Source organism: Tachyglossus aculeatus, chromosome 26, assembly GCF_015852505.1.
Source record: "Tachyglossus aculeatus isolate mTacAcu1 chromosome 26, mTacAcu1.pri, whole genome shotgun sequence".
Taxonomy (NCBI): domain Eukaryota; kingdom Metazoa; phylum Chordata; class Mammalia; order Monotremata; family Tachyglossidae; genus Tachyglossus; species Tachyglossus aculeatus.
The window spans coordinates 5227980-5246666 of NC_052091.1; the positions used below are offsets into that span (position 1 = coordinate 5227980).

The 18687-nt window shown below is 50.7% G+C and overlaps 1 protein-coding gene and 1 non-coding gene across 3 annotated transcripts; one reads left to right on the forward strand and one right to left on the reverse strand.

Annotated features, from left to right (window-relative positions):
- The first annotated feature begins 11761 nt into the window (after nucleotides 1–11761).
- Nucleotides 11762–18211, forward strand: LOC119945769 (carcinoembryonic antigen-related cell adhesion molecule 16-like). 2 transcript variants are annotated; one of them, XM_038766940.1, is made up of 9 exons: nucleotides 11762–11844; nucleotides 12040–12387; nucleotides 13266–13337; nucleotides 13670–13948; nucleotides 15495–15758; nucleotides 16374–16509; nucleotides 16734–16798; nucleotides 17112–17230; nucleotides 17431–18211. In XM_038766940.1, exons 1-9 carry the CDS (start codon nucleotides 11772–11774, stop codon nucleotides 17482–17484), a joined length of 1410 nt encoding a protein of 469 aa, XP_038622868.1. In that variant the 5' UTR covers nucleotides 11762–11771; the 3' UTR covers nucleotides 17485–18211. The 2 variants fall into 2 exon arrangements, with proteins under 2 accessions (XP_038622868.1, XP_038622869.1); XM_038766941.1 differs by having other exon boundaries at nucleotides 13269–13337.
- A 338-nt stretch (nucleotides 18212–18549) lies between these two features.
- LOC119946279 lies at nucleotides 18550–18687 on the reverse strand. The gene has a single exon (XR_005456385.1). It is a non-coding gene; the product is annotated as a small nucleolar RNA SNORA7 (small nucleolar RNA).

Genomic DNA, 18687 nt, shown 5'->3' on the forward strand with positions numbered 1-18687 from the left:
GACGGTTTTGACACCTGTCTACATGTTTTGTTTTGTTGTCTGTCTCCCCCTTCTAGACTGTGAGCCCATTGTTGGGTAGGGACCGTTTCTATATGTTGCCAACTTGTACTTCCCAAGAGCTTATTACAGTGCTCTGTACACAGTAAGTGCTCAATAAATATGATTGAATGAATGAATGAATGAATGTCTCCCACTCTAGACTGTAAGCTCATTATGGGCATGGAGCATGTCTACCAACTCTGTTATATTGTAATAATAATAATGATGATGGCATTTGTTAAGTGTTTACTATGTGCAAAGCACTGTTCTAAGCACTGGGCGGGGGATACAAGGTGATCAGGTTATCCCACGTGGGGCTCACAGTCTTAATCCTCATTTTACAGATGAGGTAACTGAGGCTCAGAGAAGTGACTTTCCCAAGGTCACTCAGCAGACTTGTGGCGGAGCTGGGATTAGAACCCATGACCTCTGACTCCCAAGTGTACTTTCCCAAGCATTTAGAATAATGCACTAAACACAGTAAGCACTCAATAAATACAATTAATTGTGTTAGACCCAAAGGAGCTATGAGATGCTAAAGGTAGAAGGCTCTTTCTGAGCGCCACAGGGCAGAGGCTGCTGTGCCCGTGTCCTAAAGGAAAAAGCATGGGCCTGAAAGCCAGGATTAGAATCCTGTCTCTATTACTTGCCTGCTGTGTGACCTTGGGCAAGTCTACTTGACTTCTCGGTGCCCCTGCTTCTTCATCTGTAAAATCAGTCAATCATATTTATTGAGGGCTTACCGTGTGCAGAGCACTGTACTGAGCACTTGGGAGATGATAATATAACAATAAACAGACACATTTCCTGATCACAACAAGTTTACAGCCTAGAAGCAGCGTGGCTCAGTGGAAAGAGCCCGGGCTTTGGAGTCAGAGGTCATGGGTTCAAATCCCAGCTCTGCCAATTGTCAGCTTTGTGACTTTGGGCAAGTCACTTAACTTCCCTGTGCCCCAGTTACCTCATCTGTAAAATGGGGATTAAGACTGTGAGCCCCATGTGGGACAAACTGACCACCTTGTAACCTCCCCAGTGCTTAGAACAATGCTTTGCACATAGTAAGCGCTTAGCAAATACCATTATTATTATTATTATTAAAGGAACGGACATTAATGTAAATAAATTACAGATATCGATATAAATGCTATGGGGCAGGGAGGGGAGATGAATTAAAGGGAGCAAGTCAGGGTGTCGCAGAAGGGAGTTGAAGAACAGGAAAAGAGGGTTTAGTCAGGGAAGACCTCTTGGAGGGGATGTACCTTCAATAAGACTTTGAAGGGCAGAGTAAAATGGCAGTTCAGTACATCTTCTCCCTTAGACTGTGAGCATGTGGGCCTTGGACTGTGTTCAACCCAATTATCTTATATCTACCCCAGCGCTTAGTACAGAGCCGTGCACTTTACTTAACAAATTCTATTGTTCAGTAGTATTGTTAAGCTAGATGGCTAGAGACCATAACAACGTTAATGGAAGAATCGTTAGAAAGGTTACGGGTCAAGGCAGAAGATAGGACGTTCTGGAGAAAATATATCCATAGACCATAACAACGTTAATGGAAGAATCGTTAGAAAGGTTACGGGTCAAGGCAGAAGATAGGACGTTCTGGAGAAAATATATCCATAGAGTCGCTATGAATCGAAAACGACTCGACGGCACTTGATAATAATCATTTTTCAATAAAAAATCTAAGTCTCATATTCCTAGTCTCCTGGCAGATTCTTACTGTCCAGCAGGCGGCGCTGTAGGGTCATACACTTAATGCTCTGGTGCTCCATGTGCAGAAATTCATTCAATCGTATTTATTGAGCGCTTACTGTGTGCAGAGCACTGTACTAAGCGCTTGGAACGTACAATTTGGCAACCAATAGAGATAACCCCTACCCAACAACGGTCTCACAGTCTAGAAATGGGGTGGTGGTGGCCAGGGGACAGAGGGAGGAGGGTCTCAGATCAGGGGGGATTCTTGAGGGTCCCTAGAAGACAGCGAGGGCTGCTGAGAGACGTGACTCGCTCTGGGGCCGAGGAGGCTGGTGGCGTCGAGGGGAAAGGATTCCAAGCCACTTGTCTCCCTGAACCTTTTCCCCCGAATTCCGGATGACCAGCAAGCGACCAGTAACCATCAGTCCCGCTTGCCACTAAGGCAGACTTGTTCCTTCATGCCTTCAGCCTCATCCGTGCCCCGGGGGCCGGGGTGGCTTACTCTGTGCAGAGCATTATACTAAGCACTTGGAAGAGAATAATTCTCCCCTTTCTTATACCCCAGCCTGGCACAGAGTGGGCACGCAGTGGCTGACTGGTTGATTTGGCATCTGCTCATCCAAGTATTTCTGTGGAGCCTCTTCCAGGCTGCCTGCCTCTGGGGAGCTTTCTCTCCACTCACGCCTGGTGCCTGGAGGAGGCTGTTCATCCAGCCTCCTCCCTCCCAGGGCTCTGCCCAGACACCCAGGCCTGCAGAGGAGAGCAGGACTAAGTGTCATGGATCCTTGGGAAATGGCTCCCAGAGGGTAAAGTGTCAGTGAGAGAATCTGCTGGGTTCAGGAGAAGCAGCATGGCAGGCCTGAGAGTCAGAGGTTGTGTGTTCTAATCCTAGCTCAGCCACTTGTCTGCTCTGTGACCTTGGGCAAGTGAATTCACTTCTCTGGGCTTCAGTTACCTCATCTGTAAAATGATGATTAAGACTGTGAGCCCCAGGTATGATGGGGACTGTGTCCAACATGATTTGCTTGTATCCAGCCCAACGCTTAGTAGAGTGCCTGGCACATAGTAAGTGCTTAACAAATACCATCATTATTATTACTGTTCAGGATGGGAACCAGATTGGAGGACCTTGAAGGGGAAAGGGAGACTGGTTGCTGGTCAGAACCAGGGGCTCTGAGCAGGGCATGAGGGAAACACTTGGGTACTTTCTAAGGTCACTGGCATAATTGAGTGAATGAATCAGTCTGGATCCTTCTGAGACACCTCATTCATCCTTCTACGGTATTTCATGCAGCTCTGTGGGTTTGATTTCTCCATTTGAGTGTGAGCCCACTTTTAGACTGTGAGCCCACTGCTGGGTAGGGACTGTCTCTATATGTTGCCAACTTGTACTTCCCAAGAGCTTAGTACAGTGCTCTGCACACAGTAAGCGCTCAATAAATATGATTGATTGATTGATTGATTGTGAGGCCTTTGAAGGCAGTCAAATGCACCTTAGCCTTCTTCTGCCTGTCCCCCAGCCCCTAGCCCAGAAAACTCTACTCCCTGCAGGGGATCCGCAATCCCTAGTTTTTTTTAAAAAAGCCCAAAGCCCAAAGGAAAGCTTGTGGGTGGTTCCAGGATTTGCTATTTGGCAATTTGACCAGATATAGAGACACTCCTGCCAAAGGGGACCTTTTTGGTTCCTTGTGGTCAGCAATTGTGTTCCTGTTCTTTCTGGTGTATTCACCCAAACAGCTATGAATTGATTATAATAAGATGAGGCTTTACAGGAATGCTGGTTTGGATGGCTTCAAGAATGATCACAGGATCGCTCAGCAACAGGTCCGACAGTGGGTTATTAGCATTGCACAGGGAACGGATTACAACAAAGTCACCACTGTTTTCTGGAAACTGAACTTCAAGATTTGCAAATTGTTTACCAGTGCAGTGCTGAAGAACTTGGGATGTGTCTGCATAAGTGTCAGACCATAATACAAGCTTTAGGAAATGTTTTTCCTCCCACAGCACCTTGAATTTCATTAGGTGTGACAGAGGCCATGTTCTGCCCTGTTGTTTTTCAACCATCTTCCCCACCAAGTCTTCTTCTCACTGAAACACTGGGTGACATAACAGAATATTTCAATATCCTATGAAAGAGCACGGGAAGGGGAGTCAGAAATCCTGAGCTCTAATCCCAGTTCAGCCACCGTCATATACTGTCTTACTGTGTGATCTTGTGCAATTTACTTATTCTCTGTTTCTTCATCTGCAAAATGAGGGAAAGACCTGCACTCTCCACTTCTTAGTTTGTAAGCCACATGTGGAGCAGGGAGTGGGTTCTGATCTGATGATCTTTATTTTTCATAGCACTTAGCACAGTGCTTTGAGCCATAGGAAGCATATAATAAAGCTCATCATTAACATGGGGATTGGGAGAACTACAGCTTCTGTGTTATAGCGAGAACGGCTGGACACTTGCGTCCCAAAATGCTCTGGTTTAGGATCCTCTGGGTCTGTGGCTGTCTAGAACTTGAGTTGTAATGGACATGTCCCCGGGGCTGGGGGAGAGTGGCTTGAGGTTGAAGGGGTCAGCAGGTAGGGGTGGGGGCGTTTCCTCTGTGGGGGATTGTGGCTCAGGCCTGAAGTGTCCCATGCAGAGATACTGACTTTGGGGTTAGACTGAGTCCCAAGGAATAGCCCCGTATCTATTACTGGTCTTTTTTTAATGGTATTTGTTAAGTGCTTATTATGCGCCAGGCACTGTACTAAGAGCTGGGGTAGATACAAGATAGTCAGTGGTTTGGGCTTTGGCTGGGATGATAGGCAAGTTGTAATAATAATGATGATAATAATAATAATTATGGTATTTGTTAAGTGCTTACTATGTGTCAGGCACTGTTCAATGCGCTGGGTTGGATACAAGCCAATCGTATTGGACACAGTCCCTGTCCCAGGTGGGACTCACAGTCTCAATCCACATTTTACAGATGAAGTAACTGAGACCCAGAGAAGTGAAGTGATATGCCCAATGTCACACAGCAGACAAGTGGCGGAGCCAGGATTACAACCCATCACCAGGCCCATGCTCTATCCACTAGCCATGCGAATTGTCATAGATGTCCACCATCCCAAGCTGCAGGGCCTGGGGAAGAGAAGAAGCTGTCAGGCTCCATGTGTGTGGCTCAGACAGCAGCCTGGGGACCTCCTGCTGACTGGGTCTTCACACCCCTCATGCGGGTGGATGGTTCTGGGGCTCCAGCAGACGTTCCCGGTCTCCAGCCGCCCTTTCCCATCTCCGGTGCAGCCGAGCCCGGACGAGTGGTCACTCCGTCCGGCTGAATCCCGGGATCTGTTGCCACATTCCGGGTTCGGGCTGTCACCCTGGGCCCACCCCACTCTTGGGGGCGGGGAGGGGGGAAGGGGTCAGGTCCGGAGCGCAATCAGCTCGACCCAGGACCTAGCGGAGTAGCTTGTGTCACACCACCACCCACCGCTTGACACCCACTTCAATCCATACTTCATGCTGCTGCCCGGATTATCTTTGTCCAGAAACGCTCTGGGCATATTACTCCCCTCCTCAAAAATCTCCAGTGGCTACCAATCAATCTGCGCATCAGGAAGAAACTCCTCACCCTGGGCTTCAAGGCTGTCCATCCCCTCGCCCCCTCCTACCTCACCTCCTTTCTCTCCTTCTCCAGCCCAGCCCGCACCCTCCGCTCCTCTGCCGCTAATCTCCTCACCGTACCTCGCTCTCGCCTGTCCCGCCATCGACCCCCGGCCCACGTCATCCCCCGGGCCTGGAATGCCCTCCCTCTGCCCATCCGCCAAGCTAGCTCTCTTCCTCCCTTCAAGGCCCTGCTGAGAGCTCACCTCCTCCAGGAGGCCTTCCCAGACTGAGCCCCTTCCTTCCTCTCCCCCTCGCCCCCCTCTCCATCCCCCGCCTTACCTCCTTCCCTTCCCCACAGCACCTGTATATATGTATATATGTTTGTACATATTTATTACTCTATTTATTTATTTATTTATTTTATTTGTACATATCTATTCTATTTATTTTATTTTGTTAGTATGTTTGGTTTTGTTCTCTGTCTCCCCCTTTTAGACTGTGAGCCCACTGTTGGGTAGGGACTGTCTCTATATGTTGCCAATTTGTACTTCCCAAGCGCTTAGTACAGTGCTCTGCACATAATAAGCGCTCAATAAATACGATTGATGATGATGATGATGATACACATAGTCACATCCATTTCTTATACCTCACAGCCCCCTCTCACACCTCACACCGATCACAGCCGCAGATGGGTACCTCTAGCCAGGAAAGGCTGCTGGGCTGATGACAGCTCACTCACACACACACACACACACACACACACACCCCACACACCTCGCTCCCCATCCCCCTGGCAGGCGGGGACCCGGAGGATGCGGAAAATGACAGGTCCTCAGTGTCCCTCATCCCCAGCCCGAGATGCCCCGCACCCCCGACCACGTCCCACTGAGGAAGGGGTCTGCCGGTCCTGGTGCTCTGTCGAGCCCCCCGCCCCCCACCAGGGTCCCGGCATTGGGCCCCCGAGGCCGCAGTCACCCTCGGGGCCACAGCCTCCACCCAGACTCCCCTTGCCACCTCAGTGATCCTCGGACAGCCCTCCCCCTTCCCCACCCCCAGGCCAAGGGCCACCGGAACTGGGCGGGTGGGCGTGAGAAGTATCTTGGTTTAGTGGAAAGGGCCCAGGCTTGGGAGTCAGAGGTCGTGGATTCTAATCCCGGGTCTGCCACTTATCAGCTGTGTGACTTTGGACAGGTCACTTAACTTCTCTGTGCCTCAATTACTTCATCTGTAAAATGGGGATAAAAACTGTGAACCCTACCTGGGACAACCTGATAACCTTGTATCTTCCCCAGCACTTAGAACAGCGCTTAGTAAGTGCTTAACAAATATCATTATCGTTATTATTGTTATTATTATTGTTGTTATTATTATTATTATTACTATTATTATTATTATTACTGTTAAGTTCGGGAGACCCAAGACCCAGTCATCACCCTGTTCCATGCTGCAGCCCAGTCCGGCAGGGCGAGGGGAGAGGCGGCCCAGGGCTCTGTACTGTACAAGGGACAATGACAGTGGGGGATTTCTCTCCTAGGAGACAGGAGGCGTTCCAGGGGAATCATCGCCATAAAAGCCAAGTTCAATCCTTCTTAAAAGATAAAACTTGTTTTTACCTTAATCAAATTAAATGAAACCTGATAAGGCCCCATAGGAGTGGGGGAAGCTCAGCATGCAGCTCAGGGCCTCCCCCTCCCTCTGATCTTCCAAGCCCATCCCTCTCCCTCGATGGGTTCATTTTATCGAGTTCCTCTCTCGACAGGGGGAAAACAAGTTACTGACTCAGCCTGAGCAGTGGGCACAGCACGGGCACAGGACAGGGCACACAATGTCTTGGTTCAGTGGGGCCCTGACTCAGAGGGAGAGGGACTTGCCCTATGTCGCAGTTCAAGTAAGCATCGAAGCTAGGAGTAGAACACAGGTCCTCTGGCCCCCCAGGCTTGTGATTTATCCAGTAGGCCACACTGCTTCGCTAAAGGTTCTACAGATTTCTTGCCCTCTGTGACACTAGTTGTTTTAGCAGAGAGGATGAGTGTGGTAGCTGGCTCTGTTCAGAGAAACAGAGAGAAGCAGTGTCACCCAGTGGAAAGAGAACAGGCCTGGGAGTCGGAGGACCTGGGTTCTAATCTCTGCTGCACCACTTCCCTGCTATGTAGCTGTGGACAAGTCTATTAACTTCTCTGTGACTCTGTTTCCTCATCCGTAAAATGGGAATTGAATACCCGTTCTTCCTCCTTAAACTGCGAACTCCATTTGGTAAAGGCATAGTGCCAGTGCCTACTTAGTACAGTGTTTGGGAAATAGTAAACATTGTAAGCTCACTGAGGGCAGGGGACGTGTCAACCAACTCCCAAGCTTTTAGTACAGTGCCCTGCACAAAGTAAGCACTCAACAAATACGATTTATTTTGGAAAATGGTGTTTGTTACATATTTACTTTGTGACAAGCACTGTACTAAGCACTGAGGTAGATACAAGCAAATCAGATCGGACACAGTCCATGGCCCACATGGGGCTCACAGTCTTAAACCCCATTTTATGGATGAGGGAACAGAGGCCCAGAGAAGTTGTGACTTCATAATAATAATAGCATTTATTAAGCGCTTACTATGTGCAAAGCACTGGTTACAAGTTAATCAGATTGTCCCACGGGGGGCTCACAGTCTTCATCCCCCTTTTACAGATGAGGTAACTGAGGTCCAGAGAAGCTAAATGACTGGCCCAAATTCACGCAGCAGACAAGTGGCAGAGCCGGGATTAGAGCCCAGATCCTCTGCCTCCCAGCTTGGCCCACTAGGCCACATTGCTTCTCCTGTTATTTCTCCTGCAGTATGATCATTACCATTAGAAGATGACTGTTCCCAGAGGGCATATTAGAGGAGAGCAGGGAATAGGCGGACCCACAGAACTCCTAACTTCTCTCCAGCTTTCTCATCTGAACTGAGGGGAAAGAGGGTGTGGCGGGGGTCCCAAGGCCAGGTCTATCACCTGAGACCCCCCTCAAAGAGAGATGAGTCTGAATCAATCAAACCCCCAAGGCTTCTGTCCTCTGTATTTCCAGGGAGTACAGTCCTGACTAGGCACTAAAGGCCGACCTCAGGGCTGGACCTGGTCCACGCTGCCTCCGACCAGTCAGCCGACGCCTGGTTCCCCCTTACCCTCAGATTTGCTCCCTTTTTCTCCCTCTCCCTCAGCCCCACAACACTTACTGTCCATATCATCAATCGTATTTATTGAGCACTTACTATGTGCAGAGCACTGTACTAAGCGCTTGGGAAGTACAAATTGGCAACATATAGAGACAGTCCCTACCCAACAGTGGGCTCACAGTCTAAAAGGGGGAGACAGAGAACAAAACCAAACATACTAACAAAATAAAATAAATAGAATAGATATGTACAAATAAAATAAATAAATAAATAGAGTAATAAATATGTACAAACATATATACATATATACAGGTGCTGTGAGGAAGGGAAGGAGGTAAGATGGGGGGGATGGAGAGGGGGACGAGGGGGAGAGGAAGGAAGGGGCTCAGTCTGGGAAGGCCTCCTGGAGGAGGTGAGCTCTCAGCAGGGCCTTGAAGTTCCATATCCGTAATTTATTTATATTTATGCCTGTCTCCCCCTCTAGATAGTAAGCACCTTATGGGGAGGGAATGTGTTTACCAACTCTGTTGTATTGTCCTCTCCCAAGTGCTAGGTACAGGGCTCTGCACACAGTAAGCGCTCAAGAAATACGGTTGACTGACTGGTTCAGCCTAGGTGCTGCTCGGCCTCTTAGAGAAAGCTCCAGCCAGCGGATGGCTCTCACGTTAGGATGAAGGCTATTTCACCACAGGAATCGGCCCGAGGTGGTGGCAGCAGAAAGTCCAGGGCACAGGGCGAGCGAGGGGAGAAGGTTGAAAGGTCAGAGAAGCAGCCTCTCACACCCTTGTGGCTCCTTACTGGAGGGGTGGGAGGTAGGATGGGGGTCCAGATGTGGGCATGACGCCGCAGCCCGGGAGCAGCTCTGTCCGAGAGAACTGACCGGTGTCGCACAGGAGCTGCCACGGGCAGAGCACAAACCGAACGGGCAGCAGGGATCCATCCCGGGGCCACGGGGAGACTCAAGTGAGGCTGAATCAGGCCGAGGGCCAACTCTGCAGGAAATATACTGAAACTAACATTTCTGGACAGGGAACCTGCTGACCAATTCAGTTGTATTGTAGTTTTGGGTGGGGGGGGGTTAGTGGTATTTGTTAAGTGCTTACTCTGTGCCAGGCACTTTACTAAGCACTGGGATAGATGTAAGTTAATCAGGTTGGACACAGTCCATGTCCCACGAGGAGCTCACAGACTTAATCCCCACTTTACAGATGAGTTAACTGAGGCCCAGAGACGTGAAGTGTCCTGTTACACAGGAGACAAGTGGTAGGATTAGAACTCAGGTCCTTCTAACTCCCAGGCCTGTACTCTATCCACTAGGATACATTAAACTGAAACTCCTAACCAAAGTCTAAGTAGAAAGGAGTACAGGTATTTAATCCCCATTTTAAAGATGAGGAAACTGAGACACAGAAAAGTGCCTACTGGGAAGAGCATGGAACGAGGAGCCAGAAGACCTGGGTTCTAGTCCCGGCCCTGCCATTTGTTTGCTCTGTGACATTGGACAGATCACTTACCTTCTATTGGCCTCAGTTTCCTCATCTGTACATTGGGGATAAGGAACCTGCTCTCCCTTCCTATTGGACTGTGAACCCTGTGGGAGTTAGGGATGGTGTCAAATCTGATTATCTTGTGTCCTCCCAAACTCTTGGCAGAATGTGTCTTGTGTCCACCCAAACACTTGGCACGGTGTGTGGTATATAGTATAATCATTAATTATAGTTAATAAATTATTGATAACAACTCTTGGTTAAAACAGAGAATTCCCCTTTTACATAAGTGAAGTTTCTCTGGGAAACTCAAATTAATCTTTACATAGCCAGCTGGTTCCCTAATTTGATGAAGGACGGGGAGGAGAGCAATCTGGAGACAGACCAAAGTTGACTGCCGTGTTCGGAGAGCATTTAGAACTCAAACTCAGACTGTAAGCTCATTGTGGGCAGGGAATGTGTCCGTTTTGTTGTACTGTACTCTCCCAAGTGCTTAATACAGTGCTTTGCACACAGAAAGTGCTCAATAAGTACACTGAATGAATGAATTTGTGCATCTGCCTGGGAAGTACGTCGGTGTACACCAGTGGGACATGTAGCTGAGTTTTTCTAGAAGTAATAGATTGTGCTGAGCCGTCCCCCCGAAGCCACAGGCCTGTGTTGTAGGACAGTCATGCAAGGAGAAGCAGTGTGGCCTAATGGAAAAAGCACAGGCCTAGGAGTCAGAAGGACCTGGGTTCTAATCCCAGCTCTGCCACTTGTCTGCTGTATGGCCTTGGACAAGTCACTTCACTTAGTACAGTGCTTTGCACACAGTAAGCGCTCAATGAATACGATTGAATGAAAATGCCTCAGTTACCCCATCTGTAAAAATGGGGATTAAGACTGTGTACTTCCCAAGTGCTTAGTAAGTGCTCTGCACACAGTAAGCGCTTAATAAATACGATTGAATGAATGAATGAACCCCAAGTGGGACATTAAGACTGTGAGCCCTATGTGGGCCAGGGACTGTGTCCAACCTGATTAGCTTGTATCTACCTGTATATATGTATATATGTTTGTATATATTTATTACTCTATTTTACTTGCACATACTTATTCGATTTATTTTATTTTGTTAATATGTTTTGTTTTGTTGTCTGTCTCCCCCTTCTAGACTGTGAGCCAGCTGTTGGGTAGGGACCATCTCTCTATGTTGCCAACTTGTACTTCCCAAGCGCTTAGTACAGTGCTCTGCACACAGTAAGCGCTCAATAAATACGATTGAATGAATGGACTTTGTCCAACCCGATGAGCTTGTATCTACCCCAGCGCTTGATACAGTTCCTGGCACATAGTAAATGCTTTACAGGTATAATAATAATAAGAAGAAGAACAATAAAATGGGTTGGTGAACTGATGAAATGGGGAAAAAGTGGAGAACTCTCTAACCCTTGCCCCATTCAGGCTCAAACCACCCTGCTCGCTGCCTTTGGAGGTAGGAATTGGGGTTGGAGGGCTACCCTGTCTCCTCTCACCACACTGGAGTAGGGAGACCCTCAAGCCGGGAGAAAGCGTGGCCCTCGCTCCCTCCCTGCGGGGCTCTCTCCTTTCAGGGGATCCTCTCCTTTGGGGAGGGGGCGTTTCCAGCGCCCGGGAGGTTGATCCTTCTCACTTCGGGACAGTGGGAGGAGCGAGAGGAGTGGGAGGTGATGGACGGGAATCCCCAGCCCTCGCCCGAAGGGGAGGGGTCCGATCCAAAGCCCCTGCCCTCTGATGCCAACAGGAAAAGGCCGGTTCCTGCGGAGAGGGTGGCATTTCCTCAAGCCTCATGGCATTTCCCCAGGGCCACGGGGCCCCTCCAGGCCGGACAGCGCGCTCCTGGGCCCGGCTCCTCCTGGCAGGTGGGCTGGGGATGGACCAATCAATCAATCAATTAATCAATCGTATTTATTGAGCGCTTACTGTGTGCAGAGCACTGTGCTAAGCGCTTGGGAAGCACAAACCAGGAGGGGCGAGGGAAAGAGGGGTGGACAGCGGGCTCCTGTCCGCGGGTGACTCACCTTGTGCTGAACGCTGCCCCTCTGCTCCTTGCACAGCCTCCATCCTCACCGCCGGGGTCCGGCCCGCGGCCCCTCTCACCGTTCCACCGGCCGTGGCTGCAGTCGGGGACAACGTCACTCTGACCGCCCACGGACACCCAGCCAACGTTGGCGTCTATAATTGGTACCGAAGGACAAGTCTGGAAGAAAATCTCATCTGTAAATACCTAACAACCCCACCCAGTCAGACACTTGGAAAAGCACACACGGGCCGAGAGTCTGTGCGCCCCGATGGCTCCCTGCTCATCACCAGCGTTACTGTCAACGATACCGGTCCCTACTCTGTAGACATCGTATTTAAGAATTTTACTTTTACTTCAAGCAGGGTGGAGTTACAAGTTGATGGTAAGTGCTATTTCTCCTAATGCACCAGGAAGCTGATCGTATTTCTGGGCCATTTCCCCTCTGCCTAGGAGTCTTGGAACTTGTTGCTGTCTGGGTCGCCTCTCAGATGTCCTGGTTTGTATGTTGAGAAGTGGTCCCTGATTTCATGACGTTTACTAAGAAGCAGCGTGGCTCAGTGCAAAGAGCACGGGCATAGGAGTCAGAGGTCATGGGTTCAAATCCCGACTCCACCAATTGTCAGCTCTGTGACTTTGGGCAAGTCACTTAACTTCTCTGGGCCTCAGTTACCTCATCTGTAAAATGGGGACTGTGAGCCCCCCGTGGAACAACCTGATCACCTTGCAACCTCCCCAGCACTTAGAACAGTGCTCTGCACATAGTAAGCACTTAATAAATGCCATTATTATTATTATTATTATTACTATCCAATAGGGGGGAGAGGCCCACACAGATTTTAGTTAGATCTGTGGTTATTGTGTTTTCATTATTTGATTTGAATAGAGCACTATTGAGGAAGTGGAAAACTTTCTCCCCACTATGTGTGATTGTCTGGATACAACATGATCAGTTTATACATATATAAAATTGATGATAGTGAGTTTAAAATAGATAAAAAGATGAATAATTAGACGACATATTTCTCCACTCATCAGTGTATCTCCCAACTCTGTTATATTGTACTCTCCCAAGAATTCTGTACAGTGTTCTGCACATGATAAAGCGTTCAATAAATATGATTAATTGTTGGTGGTTCCAACACCACTTATGCAAATCATAGACCCATCCAAATGAAGGAACAGAGGTTAAAGATATGTACATAAGAGAGCTTGGATGATGACATCTGATTCCAGATCCTCCCTTTCTCATTTCGGGGACAGCAGGAGGAAGCCAGGAAGGCAATTTCCGGACCAGAACTTCCAGGACAGCTCAGGGACACACGTCTAGACTGAGTGAGTTGAAAGGAGTTGGTAAAATTCCTTGCTTTTGGTTTCAAGGCTTCTCACCAGCCCTCTTTTTTTTTTGCATGTTCCTTTTCTTCACCTGCTTCTCCCCAGCTTATGCTCTTCAGATCTCCAAAACGAATCCTTGCACTGGGCCTCACTCTCACCTGTCCTGCAGAGCTGGGGGAGAGGGGAGGTGTTCCCCTAGGTCTGACCTCTCCCAGGCCAACTTTGAGTGGATGGCGGAGGTCAGAGGGTCCCCGAGGGACTGAAAGGTCAGGGGCTGGGACCAGGAGTGACCAGCCAGGCTTCACCCACTAATGCCTTCCGTCCCCATATAGAGCGGTTGTCTCAGCCCAGCCTCACGGCCTCCTACACTGATGCCGTGGAGCACCGGGACTCGGTGACCTTTTGGTGCCTCCCTGGGGACCCGAGTGATAACTTGTTTTGGTTTGTGAACAACACGGACCTGATGACCAGCGACAGGCTGGAATTGTACTCCGGCAACAGGACTCTCACCGTGCACAACGTCACCCGTGGAGACGCTGGCACCTATCAGTGTGAAGCCCGGGATATGGTCAGTGCCCAGCGGAGCAACCTGCTGACCCTGACTGTCAGCTGTGAGTCACGCCCGGCCCTTGTATGACCCCTCTCCCAGTTTCTTTTCCTTTTTACCCCATGGGACATCCTGGACCACTGGACATATCTGGGGATTCTGAAAGGAGCTTAGGCAGTCCACACTGGCGGGGTGCTGGGCTTAATCTCACCCAGCTCCAGGGTTAGGGAGCTCCTTATAGGCAGGGAGGAGTCCTGAGGGGGGAGAGAAACAGTCTAGAGGAGGGGAGACAGTCATCAGAACAAATAAATAATAATAAAAATGATGATGGCATTTATTAAATGCTTACTATGTGCAAAGCACTGTTCCAAAATTATAGATATATACATAAGTGCTGTGGGGCTGGGAGGGGGACGCTTGGTGTCCATGGAGCAGAGGAGCAGGTGGGACACAGGCCCCAGCTCAGTCCTGTCAATCAACAAGCCTTGGTTCTGGGAAACAAGGAGTGGTGGCTAGATTGTTGGTGAAGAGATACAATGAGGTCAGCTCAGAGATGCCCACAGGAATTGCCATAGAGCAGGACAGAGCCCATGGGAGGCCTTGTGTGGCTTGGTTCCCTTTGGCAATGTCACCGGGGAGAGAGATACCCGCTGAACTCAGGCATGAATCCCATTCATTCATTCATTCATTCATTCATTCATATTTATTTAGAACTTACTGAGTGCAGAGCACTGTACTAAGCGCTTGAGAGAGTACAATACAACAATCCCTTTGAGTCCAGAAAGAGAGGAAGTTTCCAAGCCTGGAAAGTCCCAAAAACCTGAGAGATTCCATTGTTAACCTTTTCACCTTTCATTTTGCCTCTTGGAGGGCTGCCCCAAACCAAGATGCAGCCGACAGGTTGTCTGCCTCCACTGGGACAAGGAGTCAGGGGCTGATACCGATGTGGATCTTCCCGAGGACTCTGACCTCGGCCTGATGATGTCAGTACAGCCAGATCTGCCCAGTCTCGGCCCTCAGCCTCTCCCAGGGACAGGGCTTTCTTGCCATTCAGGCTGTAGACTGTAGATGTAGACTATGAGCTGCTTTTTTTTAATAGTATATGTTAAATGCTCACTATGTGTAGATTTATTCATTCATTCAGTAGTATTTATTGAGCGCTTACTGTGTGCAGAGCAGTGTACTAAGCACTTGGGAAGTACAAGTTGGCAATGTATAGAGACGGTCCCTACCCAACAGTGGGCAGATACAAGCTAATCAGGTTGGACACAGTCCACGTCCTTCGTGGAGCTCACAGTCTTAATCCCCATTTTACCAATGAGGTAACAGCGGCACAGAGGAGTCAAGGGATTTGCCCAAGGTCACACAACAGACAAGTGTCCTCTGACTCCAAGACCTGTGTTCTTTCCACTAGGGCATGCTGAAGACAGCAACAGACACGGCCCCTGCCCTTGAAGAGCAAACAGTCTTATAGTGAGACAGGAGGCATAAATGGAGGAGTGAACCGTGAATGATACCTCTCCCTGACTGGGACCAAGAGCAACTCCTGCTCTTCACTCCTCTACCCTGGGCCAAGCCCGAGACCGGTCTCTCCTCTTCCCTCCCCACAGATGGTCCCGACAGTGTGGTGATCCTCAACCAGCCCCAACCCATCGAGGCCAAACTCGAGTCCACCGTGATCATTTGGTGCCATGCTCCATCCCTCCCGGCTGCTCAGTACCGCTGGTATGTCAATGGCACCAGCCTGGGGAGCCCTGAGAACTATCTCACCATTCTCCGCATGTCCTGGAAACAGCAGGGCAACTACACATGCCTGGCTCACAACCGCCAGACCCAGGGAGCCGCTTCAGCCTCAGTTTTCCTCAGCGTGGCCGGTAAGGGCTGCGGGTTGTCCCAAGATGACTCCCGGGCCTCTCCGAACCCCTCTGAGCCAGCCCCCTGGGACCCCTCACAGATGAAGGGAAGCAGCATGGCCTAGTGGAAAGAACAAGAGTCTGGGAGTCAGAAGACCTGAGTTTTAATCCTGGCTACCCCACTTGTCTGCTTTGTGACCCTGAGGAAGTCACTTCACTTCTCTATGCCTCAGTTACATCATCTGTAAGATGGGGATTAAGACTATGAGCCCCTTGTGGGACACGGATTGTGTCCAACCTGAGTACCTTGTATCTATTCTGGTGCTTAGAAGACTGCTTGGTACATAGAAAGTGCTCAACAAATATTGTTATTATTATTATCATATCACTCCCTCGGGCCATGTTTCCATGGAAGGGGCTTGAGACTGGGGCTGCTCCCCCAGAGGGAGTCCATCAAGACAGGGAGGGCTTGTGTAGCAGAAAGTGGGGTCCAGCCCCAGGATGTGTGCAAGCTAAATGTTCCAGGGGTGAGAAAATCTGGGGTCTTCTGGGGGAGGCAGGTCAGGGGAGCCCCAACCTCCAGCCAGACTCACCAGCTGGAGTTGCCAGCCCCTGCCTGTCCTGTCTCCTGCCCAGTTGAAGCTCCCATCCTGGCGGTCTCCGATCCCTCACTCTCCGGAGGGACCATTGCCGGCATCACCATCGGAGCCCTGGCTGGGGGGTTGCTGATTGCGGTGCTGGGGTATTTCCTGATCACCACGAAGGGCCGAAGGTAACAATGACATCCTCTCGGTCACCGGGGCAATGGGAAGACGTGTTTCAGGCCCCTCCTCTGTCAACTCTCTCCTCTTGCTAGATGCACTGTGGGTTGAGGGCAGGGAGCCGGGCTGCCTGGATCCCACACTTTCTGGGTCACGGGCCGGGGAATGAGGGGTGGGAGGTCAAGGAGGGGTGGGGGTGGGACAGCACAGGACAAATAAGGTTGTTGTGTGTCAGGCAATTGGGGGAGCCCACGGGAGAGCCTGGCCTGGGAGAAGGGAGTCCCCCAGCTCCCAACACCTGTGAGTAAAACCACTGACAGACCCCTATCCTGGGCCCTACCTGGGTGTCCACCTTTGTGGGAGGGGGATCCCCGGGAAAGGGCAGGGCTTCCAGCCCCGAGGGGAAGAGCCCCAAACGCTACCCTCTTCCCCCCATCACTGTGCTCTACATTATCCTAACCCCCTCTCTGGGCCCAGAGCTCGCTGCCCTCTGTGGGGGGAGTGGGAGGGTCCCTGTCCCCTTCCCCACCCGGCCCTTATGTGAGGGCCCCTTCTTCTGGATCTGCTCATGGCATTGGGACTGAGCTGGTTCCTGTGGCTTGTGTACCTTCAGCAAAGAGTGCCGTTTTCTACGTAAACCTCCATCCCACTGAACCAGCCCCATCGGCACAGGGAAGGTCTCTCAGGCCCTTGTCTCTGGAGGCTCCCACAGATTGCAGCCTGGTCTACAAGGTGAGTTCTGGGGTGGGAGGTCAGAATAAGTCCAGGGCAGTTGACTCCCTGGAGCTCCTCTGTCATTCATAAAGTGGTGTTTCCCAAATTCTGTGGGGAGAGGATTCCAAGGGTGGGGGTTTGTACCTCACCCTCCACAGCCCCAAGATGGGCTCAACCATGGGACCCACGGGACCCCTGACCTGGTCTCTTGTTCCCAGAACTGGTGTCCTACAGACATGAACATCTACTGCAAGATCAAGCCATCAGCCTAGGCAGGGAAGTGCCTCCCCTGGTCCTCCCCTCCTCCTCTTCCTGGGGGAAGCCCTGCTCAGGACAAGGTCGGGTGGGCCAGGGACATGGACGCCAGAGGCCGATGGCCACGGGAACTCGGGGAGCCACTGTTACCGAAAGGCCAGGTCAACCTGCTGTATGGAAAGATGGTCAGGTGGCCCATCAATGACCGAGTGTCCCCTGGGAGCCTCAGATTAGGGTCAGAGAATGTTCCAGAGTGACCTGGTGACCTCATGGGGGGGAGCATCAGGTGTCATTGGCTACTGGGAGCTCAGTCAGAGGGGAAGGGGGAGCCCTGATCTTTCCTCCCAGGTGGCCAGATGGGAAGATCTCTCTGACCCCATTGCTCTCCCTCTGCCACTGGCTGAGGTGGACACCTTGCTGGGCTTGCCCTGTACCTCTGTCCCTCCTGATCAGGCCCAGGATCTGCCAGGTCACCCCGGGGCAGGTACTGACTCCGTCTCCAGGTCCAACCCCACAGCCCGGGGGACTGTAAGATGGATCCGCCCTGACCTGGGCTGGGGGCATGACTCTCCCTCCCTGGATCAGTGCTAATGGGGGCCTGAACCTGAAGGAGAAGGAACAGCAGGCCTGGCCAGGGAGAGTGGCGTGGGCAGGGATGCTGGACTCAGATACGCAGTCTAAATCATTCGGTCGTGTTCATACCCAGCTCTTAGCTCACAGTGCATGCATAATAAATGCCGTTATCAATCCATCGTTCTTTCAAGTTCTTGTCACCGCATCTCCTGCTTCAGTGCGATGCGAGCTCATGCCCGGGAGTCTGGGGTGACAGGGGGTGATTGAATCCAGTCGGACGGTATCATCCTCTTACACTGTCGAGTCGTCTCAGACCCACAGTGACGCCATGGACACCTCTCTCCCAGAACACCCCTCCTCCAACTGCAGTCATTCTGGTAGTGGACCCAAAGAGTTTTCTTGGTAAAAATACAAAAGTGGTTTACCACTGCTGCCTTCCACGCAGTCAACTTGAGTCTCCACCCTCGACTCTCTCCCATTCTGCCGCTGCCCAGAACAGGTGAGCTTTGACTTGTTACAGATGGCCTTCCACTCGCTAGCCACTGCCCAAGCTAGGAATGGAATGGATAGGCCTCTGCTTGACTCTCCCTCCCATAGTCGAGACTGGTAGAGTACTGGAAACTCTCCAGGTGCGACCCTGAGAGGGG

What these genes read in the sequence shown, in the direction of transcription:
- LOC119945769 (XM_038766940.1), top strand. Translation starts at nt 11,772, where the DNA reads ATGGCATTTCCCCAGGGCCACGGGGCCCCTCCAGGCCGGACAGCGCGC. An exon ending in GGCCCGGCTCCTCCTGGCAG is followed by an intron (nt 11,845 to 12,039) that starts GTGGGCTGGGGA and finishes CTCCTTGCACAG; the next exon opens with CCTCCATCCTCACCGCCGGG. An exon ending in GCTGACCCTGACTGTCAGCT is followed by an intron (nt 13,949 to 15,494) that starts GTGAGTCACGCC and finishes CCCTCCCCACAG; the next exon opens with ATGGTCCCGACAGTGTGGTG.